Consider the following 11,377-nt stretch of genomic DNA (forward strand, 5'->3'; position numbering starts at 1 on the left):
GCTGCGCTAGGCCTCGACGACCCCAGCCCAGCGGAACCCGGAGCACCGGCGCTAAGGGCCACGGCAGCTCAGGGCCAAGCCAGGCGGGCGGCGGGTATGTCTCCGGAGGAGCGGGCGCCGCCCGGCCGGCCCGGGGTCCCTGAGACTGCCGAACTGGAGCTGGAGGAGGACGAGGAGGAGGGGGAGGAAGCGGAGCTGGACGGAGACCTGCTGGAGGAGGAGGAGGAGCTGGAGGAGGCAGAGGAGGAGGACCGGTCGTCGCTGCTGCTGCTGTCGCCGCCCGCGGCCGCCGCCTCCCAGACCCAGCCGATTCCGGGCGGGTCCCTGGGGTCGGTTCTGCTGCCGGCTCCCGGCTTCGATGCTCGAGAGGCAGCCGCGGCGGCAGGGGTGCTGTACGGAGGGGACGATGCCCAGGGCATGATGGCGGCGATGCTGTCCCACGCCTACGGCCCCGGCGGTTGCGGGGCGGCGGCGGCCGCCCTGAACGGGGAACAGGCGGCCCTGCTGCGGAGAAAGAGCGTCAACACCACCGAGTGCGTCCCGGTGCCCAGCTCCGAGCATGTCGCTGAGATTGTCGGTCGCCAGGGTGAGTGCAGGGAGGGGGATTTACTGGGCATGGCCCCGGGCGTGGGTGGGGAGACGCGAGAAACGAGCTTGGGGCAGAAAAAGCGAACGTGGTGAGCCCCCCAAGTCCACCACGAAGGGACCTGGGAGGAGCCGAGGGTCGACGGGATGAGAAGATGGACCACCTTTCGAAAACTCATGGTGTGTACCGCTCTTTTTGCATGATTAAAAAGGTATTAAGTTTCTTGAGCCACCCGATCCGGCGGTGTTCACTTTACTCATGCAGTATTCGTGGAACACCAGGCTGGCGTGGCACCAGAAACCTCAGTGAGGTGGTAAAAGGTTGGGTCGATTGTGCATTCGGTGTTCTGCATGGAAACCTCCGAGGTTGCATGTTGGATCCCCGACTCTTGTAAAAGCGCTCGGCTTCCTTTACAACAGCTTGTTCAGATAAAGAAATTGACAAATGGAGGCTTGTAGCGAGTTCTTTAGAGAGGGAAGGGGATGTTCAAGTGGTGGGTTTCATAAACAGCTCCCTCTGCTATTCCGAAACTTAGCTTTTGAAGTGCAGCCTAACTCTCTTGTTGATTTTGTGTTCCTTTTGATACATTTTAACTCGAAAAGGCACATTGCCTACTTTTTAGTGCACTTTAGTGTACACGATGAGGGAAAATTCAACAGTAAGGCAATTGAGTTAAAGAACTTCATGCGTTTATTCCGTTTTCAGTAAATTCTCTTCTCTTGCCAGCACACCAGTACTGCAGACAGACTCCTCCCACATTGTTCAGACAAAGGACCTATGTCTCAGATTCCAGGAGTAGATTTGTGAAGGTGGGGGAAGGGGATGCTCAGAGTACCTCGGAATCCGACATTTTTAGAGACGGTCCAATGCTCTTTAGTGTAGTTTTTTTTCCCTTTATTAAAGTAAATATACCTGCAGCTACCTTATTACAATATGAGTTAGCCTGGTTGATGCGTGTCTCTTTGCTGTTAGGTTGAGAGCATTGTTGGGGTCAAATAAAGAAATGATGGCGCTGCTGCTTAAATGATCTCATCTTTCCCAAGTGGTCTAAAGTACACAAAAATAAGAGGTCTGTTGAAATGGTGGTTTCAGATATCAGAGTTGGCTCATTTCTTACCTCTAGGATTTTAATAAGAAAAAACCCATCCGAAATCCGGATAGAGGAAATGGCTTATTTCAGACCACCTGATGATTGGTACTTAAAGGCACTGTTCAAAGCTGGTGCCATTCAACTGAGAGTTTATTACTATAGTTTGGTAAATAACTTTCGCATGCCTTGTTTGGGTTTTTGTAATACTTAAGATACTAATCCAGGAGAGAACTGTTTCATCTTACATAGGATAAAATTATAACATTTCAATTTCTAGATCGAGAATGAGTTGTCATTCAGTTAAGAACATCCAACAATTGCTATGTATCAAGCTTATATTTTGCCAGGCATTGAGTTCATGGTAGTTGAGAATGTGAGGTTGGTTAGGCAAACTTGCTGCCCTTGATAACTAACAGTCTAATAAACAGTGGAATGGCACTAACTGTAATGTGTGACGTGCAGAAGTCATACATAAGAGAACATCAACCCTCGAGGGCCTTGGAGAATGGACAGGACTTTAACAAGTGGAGATGGAAGAAAGACTGAGGAACAATCAGGAAAGGTGTGGAGGAATAATCCTAGGTCTGATTGGAAAATTGCATTTTTTAATTTTTTAATTTTTATTTTTTTTAAAGATCTGAAAAGGGGCCAGGAAGGTGTATGTTTAAGCCAGAGTATGAAAAACCTTTATCACTATACTAGGATGTCACTTCCTTAGCACAAGTTACAACAATGTGCTTATGGTGATGGTTTGGAATAACAAAGAACATTTACATGTCAGTTTTACTAAAGGACAAGATGATATCTTTTGTACATTTGGTTTAAATACAAACTTTTGTTCTCTATATTATACCTTTTAAAGCACTATAAAATATAGGTCCTTTATTGTGCAAACTGTTAATCTTTATACAAATCCATTATTTAAAAGTAAACTGAATTCATTCCAAGTTTTTATTTTGTATCTATTAAATTACAGCAAATAAAATAAAGTCTAGTTTTTCTTTTTAGGGCTCTGCTTATTGGTTAATAAGGAAATGTGAATCTATATCTTAGGCCATGGAGATAAATTGCTCACTATTCCTTTTGCACGTAATGTTTTCCTAGAATTGACAGTACTGTTAAAAGTATGTCATCATCCTCTTATCTTATTAAGAGTAGGAAGTCGTGCTCCTTGCTGTTCTGAACCATTCAACTAGTGGTTCATTGACCCCCTTTACCACCCCGGCCCCTCAGCAGCACCATAATAAAATCTGTAAAGTATTTTCCCATTCCTGTGGAGAACTAGGCAATTTGTAATGTTTGCATCCTTTTACAGTGTGATAATTTCCCCTAAGCGAATAAGGGCAAAACATTTAATTTGTTTGCTTTGGATGAACTAAATTTTCATCCTTAAGAATTATCTATTCCTGCCATTTTATTCATTACCTGAAGTCATAATTTTCTGTTTGACATCTCTTAATTGGTTTTGAAAATCATTATGTCCCAGGTGTAGACATTTATGACTTCAGCTCTAAAGTGAAGAGTAGGACAAAAATGGAATTCTGAGCTATATAGATTTAGCAACTCGTGTAGATGGCCTCTGGTTCCAGTGTCTTTCAAAAAACCAAACCACTGCTTTTGATAGTGATCAAAGTTGGCAGAGTGTCGACCTCGTATTTATACTACCTAGTAGTGTATGGTTGTTTGCAAGTGTGAAATGGGCCCCATTTTTGAAGGTTTGCATCTTATTTTTAAACCAACTGTATTTTTAAAATGTATAAAATAATGCCAGGAACTAAAGAGGCTTACTGATAATCAAAAAAAGTTTTAGAATATAGACATTGCAAGTACACTTGACAACAGATTTAAGACCTTTCAAAAATGTAGTACTTGCAAGACATACATGCACAGTGATTAACAGGTTAAAGTCAGTGGACTTTGTTCCAATTTGCAGTCAGTTGCTATCCAGTTAGACTAAAAAGTGAATTAAAGTAGAACTCTATAATGTAGTTAAGACATTCTTAACTACATCATAAATATTGATGTCATAGATCCAGTTGTTTTAAAAGACTTAAAACCCAAGGTTTTATATCATTGTTTAAGATTAATGTGTCTTCAGCTGTTTTCATTAGTGACTTTAATTGATGGTATATGCATGTGTTCTCACTGTCTAAAAAAGCCATCTCCAGCATTTTTTTATTGTATACCTTCGAAAAAATTTATACTCCCAATATCTGAATATTTATGTATGAATAATATGTATGCTGATATAGTATACATTATAAAGCATGAAGAAAAGAGCAAGGTAAAAATGGAAATTGGAGTTATACTTTTTTTTTCTGAACTCCAGTGGATTTTCTTGCACCTTACTTTGTCTATCATTGAGTTAGACTCTTGGAAATTTTTTTTGTCTTTATTAAACTACTCCACCTTTACTGATCTCCAGTAGTTGTGTTTATTGTCACTTTTTAAACAATATGTTATATTAATTCAAATTGCCTTAAATGCATCCTTGAGACAATTTTTCCCAGTTTCATAGAAACTTTCTCAGTTTCTAAGTTCTAACAGCAACTAAAATAAGGTTTATGCATGTTTGTCCGGGAGAAAAAGAAAAGGCTTGGTCTTGCTATACATATACTCCCTATTCAAGAAGAAATGCATATTTCATGAGGAAAAACAGTTTCAGAATAATGCTAAAACACAGTGTCTTTTTCTTTTGGGGCAGTGCAGGGGGGTGATATCTCTTTTTCCTGGTACTATATTAGGTGCTTTACTGGTGCCATTTAACCCTCTGGGCAGTAATCCTCATTTTACAGATGTAGAATCTGAAGTTCTGAAAGGTAACTTTGTCAATTGATGGTACTAGGATTTGACCAGTTTGTTTGACATTATAAAGTTCTCACTCTGTATTGCTGCCTCAATATTGAAGCATCCTGCTCTCGAAGGTTAATAGTATTTTGGGTTAATTTCTGCTCTAATCATGAGTTGGGATACTATATGTCTAGTATGTATGATTTTAAAATATCACTATGTAAAAAAATATATCACTAATAAAAGTTTGTCTACTACACAGAAGGCAGAGTTATTCTAATATTCTAGTTTTAATGTGTCTAAAAATTTACTCCCATTTTATAGTTAAAGTTAATTTGTGTGTATATACACACTAGCTTTTAAAATTAACTTTCTAGGCTTTAAAATTTAAATTAATAATAGTTTGATTTAGCTCTGGGACCATTGGGAAAGGTTCAATTATAATTGTTTTTGCAAAGGGTTGGGGACTCTTCTGCCTTTTCTTCCTGTCTTATTCAGCTAATGAACTATTTTGATTCACTAGGGAAGATATGGAAAATACAGTGGTAAATCAAGGGTGTATTTTCTACCCTCAGTTACCAGCAACCTGAAAATGATCCAGAGAGTCAAGTATTGGAGAACTATTACTCTGTTAGAGATTTCTATTTAGAAAAATTTCCAACAGTTTGTGGGTTAGATGTTCCTCTAACATCTTAAGTTTTTAAAGAAAAGTAGCATTTAGTTATAGGCTAATGCTTAATGTTTCGTGTATTTGGTTTTGAATGAGTTTGACATTTGTACAGATTAAAGAATTTAATAGCTTTGCCTTAAACTGAATAAAAAATGTTCTAGAATATATGTTTTAACATAAAAATATACATATTGTAAATGACTTCAAATTGTTCTTAACAGTCTCTGCTCAGTTGTATTTTGGAAAGAGCCAGGAATCAGAAATTAAAATTTCTAAATTCTGATTACTCTGTGCCAGTAATTCTGTGATCTTGAACAAGTCACTTAAAAAGTCACTTAAACTCCCTAGGCTTCAGATTCCTCTTCCTTAGCTGGACATAATAAGAGACTGAATGATACACAAATAAGTTGATAAACATGAAATTAAGTGATAAGCACATCTTTTAAGTTAAATCTGAAATTAATGAGAACCACTGTTTAATCTTATTTGCCTTTCTTGGCTTCAGCAGTTACACACATTTTATTCTCCTGTGATAGAACAAGAATGAACTGATGTCTGAATGCCTGTTAGATACTTGGCACTTCTGTCCAGATCAGGCTTAAATTGTGCTCTGATATCAAAGAACCACAACTTCTCAATCTTAAAAGAACAAAGGTTTATTTCTATTCACAGAGGCTCTGGTCATTTTAGTCATTCAGGGACACAGGCCAAGGAAGCAACCTTCTCAAGTGTTGGTCCTTCCCCCTCTGCCAGAAGGATGAGAGACAATGGCATAGCACCTGCTAGTCTTTAAATGTTTTAGACCTGGCAGTAATAATTATGACACCTGTTCATATTTCATTAATCAGAGCAAGTCATCTGGCCACACCTAAATTCAAGTGAGCAAGAAAGTGCATTACAACCACGTGCCCACAAGGAGAGAGCCAGAATGTTGGTGAACAGCCATGATGACTACCACAGTATTAGTTTGTAATCTATGGGATTGTTACAGGATTTTCTTAAAATGTAATTTATACCATGTAGAATTTGTAATTTAAAATTAAACTCAAAATGAAAAAATAGATAATAACGTTCATAAGATACTAAATAGGAAAGGATATTTGCAGTTTAAAAACTCATTTAGGAAACTCCAAGTAGATTATGGATAATCTTATTTTAAAACCTCATTGATGTTTAGGTGATTCTAAAGTGATATGTTTTTTATTAAGCTGCATCTTAATGTTTCCCACATTATATACCATAATTTGTGGGTTTGCTTGTGAATTTTTTCTCATGCTACCATTAGATACTGTAGAGACATTTTTAAAGATTAAATCTGATGTTTAAGCCTTTACCATTTTCCAGTGTTACTATTACCAAGCCCAACTATAAAACTGAATGTATGCATAGCCTATTGCTATTTGAATAGCATTCGAGTTCAAGTCTTTAGTCTATGACTGGTTTTGAGAATTTCAAGTTACACTGCATAACTATAGAACCACTTTTATGCCAGTGTTTGGGATTTAAGAACAATTCATGTGCACATGGTTTGTTGACTTTGTCCAGTAAGCAAAAACTACTATTCATTGTATGCAGGGAAGCCTGGCTTGACCACAAGTAAAGTTTTATCATGGAATGATATGAGTAGGCCTTAACATAATAAAATTGTTTAATATAAACTGCAGGTGTAGTTGAAGGTAAGCGTAAGGTGGATGGTACTGAGCATGGTTGGAGGAGAGCAGGGAGGGAAATAGTACTGAACAACTAGAAAATCTCCCCAAAAGGTTACTGATGTAAAGTATTTGTTCTTTGAACTCACCTTTTATTGCTGTCCCCCTTTCTGTACCACTCACCTCTCCCCTTTGGCTTGTTTTCTACCTGTCCACCAGTACTGCTTAGTTTATTGCAGGAAAGGACATTGAACTTGGAGTTAGAAAACGTGTTGCCTGCGACCTTGGGTAAATCAACCTCGTTGAGTCTCCATTTTTCCTCTTGTGGGGAAAATAAAACCAAACCTATTCTATCCACTTGCTTTCTTTCCCTGGTCCCACCCCCACCTCCCATTTGTTGTGAGGATCAAGTTCGAGATGCCATTAGTACAAATTCACTGTAAAATTGAAAGTATAGAAATAATAAATTGTATATGAGGTAAGGTAATTTTTATAATTTTTACTGCTAGATTTGTATTCTGAGTAAATGCTAGTTGAAACCAAAAATTGTCATTTTAGTAAGTTTTTCCTAGAGTATGCCACTAACTAAATGGTTTACATTATATTTTTAAAAGTTTACAACATGCATTCAAATCTATTTAAAATCAGGGTGTTTGAAATATAAATAGTGAAGAGCTAAGCTAGTGTGGAGGAAAAATTACTTTACAAATGAATCTGATTTCATTGTATGATGCCTAAACAGGTTTCTATTAACATCCTCTAAAGGGCATAAACCTAATTTTAAAATCTCCACTTAGGACATTTATTCTGCCTTTCATCTCTAATTTACACCCTCTTCTAGGTGTTTCATATTTGATAGGCCAATGAGCACTTTCTTTAATTATTTCAATACTCTAAATGGTAAAAAGGGGGAGAGGAATTTTAGATTTAGTTTAACTTCTGTTTTTAAATATACCTGTACATGCAGGGAAGTTGATTCCCCACTCATAAGAATCAAGTAGAAAAATAAGACAGGCTGAGAGAATGGTGTATTTAGGAGATAATAGTTTATAACTGAGCAATTCTGGATTTCAGTTTTCTCTTACCTATAAAATATTAAACTAGATTATCTTTTGTTCTTCTTATATTCTGATTTTTGTCCAAAAAGGGTTCCTAAAATCATGCAAGAGTAAGCCAGGTTTCAAATTACTGGTTAGATTGACTTCAACATATCTCCTTCCAGTTTTGTAAATTTGTTTAACATGCTTTTCACAATATAAATGTTTTATTTTTAGGAGTTATAGTCTTTAAATGTTTATAACTTCCTATAGAAAATTGATTCATTTTTCTTTTAAATAATAACTTTTAAGTGTGTCAGGCAGTGTATCATCTCATTGGATCCATTCTTATTTCCACCATACAGATAAGGAAACATCTATGGATATAATAAATAACTTACCCAGAGTCTCAAGCTTATAGAATTGAAGACTTCAACACTCCTATCTCAAAATGTGGTAGGACAAGCAGACATAAAGTCAGCAAGGATATAAATATTTTAACAACATCACCACCAATATAAGAAAAGAAAATGACAGTTCAGTATCTGTACATGATCATGTATAGGCACCTACCTATAAGCCACCAGATCTTTTGGTGCTTGAAGTTGGTACAAGTCAATGAAGGCAGAACGGATTCTTAATCATCTTTACATCCTTAATATCAGTCAAAGTCCCTGAAACAAAATAAGATACTCACTATTTGTTTTATTGAACTGAATTGTTGGATTAGAAACTTGCCATTTTATTATTTATTGTTTTAATTTCCATATTGTGGTAATTAGGGTGTTTTTGCCTCTTTCCTTTATCTTTAACCCTTTACCTTAGGAGCCAGTGAGCCTCGAGTTGTGTAGAGCTTTTAAGGACAGTGAATGCTACTTGACTTTAAAGCATTAGATGTCTATATGAATACAAACTAAAATCACATAAATGAAGCTGCTTGACATGTTGTCATTGATACCTAAAGTGAGGCCATATTCTTTAAAAATTTCAGAGAATTTTGACTGGAAAGAGCTATAAAAAGACACTTGAACCCCTAGAAAGGAGAAAACTATTTCTATATTGTGATTTAGGAATACATTGCATTGCCAATCTAAACAATTTATGTAAATGTTGGATTAAGTTGTGTACAAGAAACACTTACTGGGTAGTCATCAGTCTTTGAAGATGTAATACTGAAATTGAGTCTCTTGGAAAATTAAAGGAGCTTTTGAATAGTCTTTCTAGACTGTTCTAAAAGGAAAATGATCTTACTTTATATAAAATCATTAAATGATATGACCCCACCTCATTAATTCTAATATATCACAAAGCATGAATTTAATGTGTTTCTCTAATGCTTTTAGAGACAAATAGTATGGCATACTGAAAAATGTGTGGAATTAAGACATCTTGGATTTGAAAGCTGACTTTGCATCTGGGGGATCTTGAGCAATTCTGTTAAGCTCTTTTCCTGCCCTTAAAGAGTACCTCTAAAACACTCTATTATGATGATTGAATGAGAATATAAATAGAGTTTGAGAAAGGGTGCTGTAAGTTTTTAATATTTAAAAATTAAGCCTAACATCTTAGTTTTACTCGTGAAATAACTTGAAGGAGCGGGGTGTGGGGGGAGTGCACAGTCTAAAAAGCTACCCTTTGCTGAGCACCTACTTGAATAACAGGCATTGTAATCAGCGTTTTTAATATTTTATTTAACCTTTGCAACAACCAAATGAGAGAAGTATCTTTAATCATAGTTCCTCATCTGTGAAAGAGAGGCAGAGGTTTAGTGACCTATTAAGGCTCACAAAGCTGATAATTGATGGTCCAAAATCTTGTGTTCCTAACCATTACTCAGTCTTTCTTTGAGGGGGAAAAAAAAAATAGATATTCATACGTGAAATATGGTAGTATCGGATTGTCCAAGTGCTTTTTAGATTTTATAAAGAAGAGGTGACTATATTTTCTAGGAGAAGAGGGGCTTGGTGAAAAAATATAAGCATGGAAAGGACCTAAGTTTGAATGACCTGACTAACGTTGACACCACAAATAGCTGGTGATAGATTAGAACTCAGACCTACAGACAATCAATATTTTGTTCCTTACGTTGTTTCTTTTAAACTGGACCTTGGTTGAAACCGATATAATTTTATTAACCAATAAATTTAAACAAAGTGGACCTTGAAAGGTTCATGTGTAGTAGCTAAAACAGTAAGAGTCATACCTATGTTTGTAGTATTCTTGAGTTCATAGAGCCTTTCACACATACAATCTCATCTTTTCCAAATGGCCATGTTTGTTACTCAGAAGAAGTGAGGGGATAACGGAAGTACTAGGAGGGTTTTCTGGGTTATGTAGGGAGATATCTGAGCAGAAGTAGAGGAGAGGAACAAGGCATATTTAGGAGATGAGAAAGTCTGGGAGAAAAGGTAGGTTATAGCCACTTAATGGGGAGGGGGGCGCTCTAAGAAGTTCTAATTTTCTCAGAGGTCAAAAGAACTACTCAAGGAGTTTAACTCCTGCTCGTTTTTATTAAAGTGCATGTGTACATGTATGTGTAGTAATTTCCCAATCAGATCTTCTTCCCATCAAACAAAACTACTTTGGGGCACTCTTTGAAGATGGGTATACCCCAGGGGCTACCCAAAGTGAAATATACACGTAATGTAGTTTTGATGTTTGTTTGCAAGGGTTTTTTGTTGTCGTTTTTTAGCTTTCTTAAATCTCTTATATATGTAGGTAATTTATGAAACAAATGGAAAATACAGTGAATTTAATTTCTGGAAACCAAAAATTGTCTTTGTCAAAAATCAGCAGTACTTCATATTAGGGGCTTCTTTTTAAAAAACAAACAAACAAATTCTTTGCACACCTACAAGATAGAGTTCAAACCCTTGCTTGACATTGAAGATGTCCACCTCCTCATCTAGCCTTCTCCCCTCCAGTCACTTGAAGCTCTCAAAATACCAAGCCAAGTATAAGCAGCACCTGACTGCTATGTTGTACCTTTGATTTCTGCTTTGGTACATGCAGTTCTCTCTACTCTCCTTCCAGCCTGGCAAAATCTCTTTTTTCAAGCCCAAATTCAAATGTCTTTGTAGCTTTCTTTAATTTATTATAATCCATAAAATCCTTTTCTATGCTCCCACTGTTTTGTATGTGTTTTCACTATATCAGTTATATCATTATTGTTTATGGGACTGTTACCTCTCTAGACTGAGCTCCTTGAGAGCAAAAGTTATGATAGTTCCTTTATATCACCTGGAATTAACACCTGCACTTTTATAGGGAATTTAATACTTGAATAGGTAAGTTCAAGCATTAGGCTGACCCTTTTTCTCACATTTGGTACATTTTCTTGGACCGAAGAAGGAGTGGTTTAGCTAGGAACACCTAGGCAAAGCCCTTAGGACAAGTGGAGGCCAGCTTTTACATGTGCATCTCCTGCCAGATCACTCACTTCTCAACATAAATACCCTATATTTTGTCAACATCGTGACTTACTTATTTTTCTACCTGTTTTTATTTTTCACTCTCTTCTATCACCATATTCCAGTGCCTGTGATCCTCAAATTT

At 37.2% G+C, this 11,377-nt stretch overlaps 1 protein-coding gene across 1 annotated transcript in view; it reads left to right on the plus strand.

Moving 5' to 3' along the window:
* The first annotated feature begins 6 nt into the window (after nucleotides 1-6).
* Nucleotides 7-11,377, plus strand: part of MEX3C (mex-3 RNA binding family member C) — a 20,077-nt gene continuing 8,706 nt past the window's right edge. Inside the window, exon 1 of the mRNA XM_006919891.1 lies at nucleotides 7-586. Coding sequence (XP_006919953.2) covers nucleotides 97-586 — 490 coding nt within the window. The 5' untranslated portion in view covers nucleotides 7-96. The remainder of the gene's footprint in view (nucleotides 587-11,377) is intronic.

The sequence above is a fragment of the Pteropus alecto genome, unplaced genomic scaffold (assembly GCF_000325575.1).
Source record: "Pteropus alecto unplaced genomic scaffold, ASM32557v1 scaffold146, whole genome shotgun sequence".
Lineage (NCBI taxonomy): Eukaryota > Metazoa > Chordata > Mammalia > Chiroptera > Pteropodidae > Pteropus > Pteropus alecto.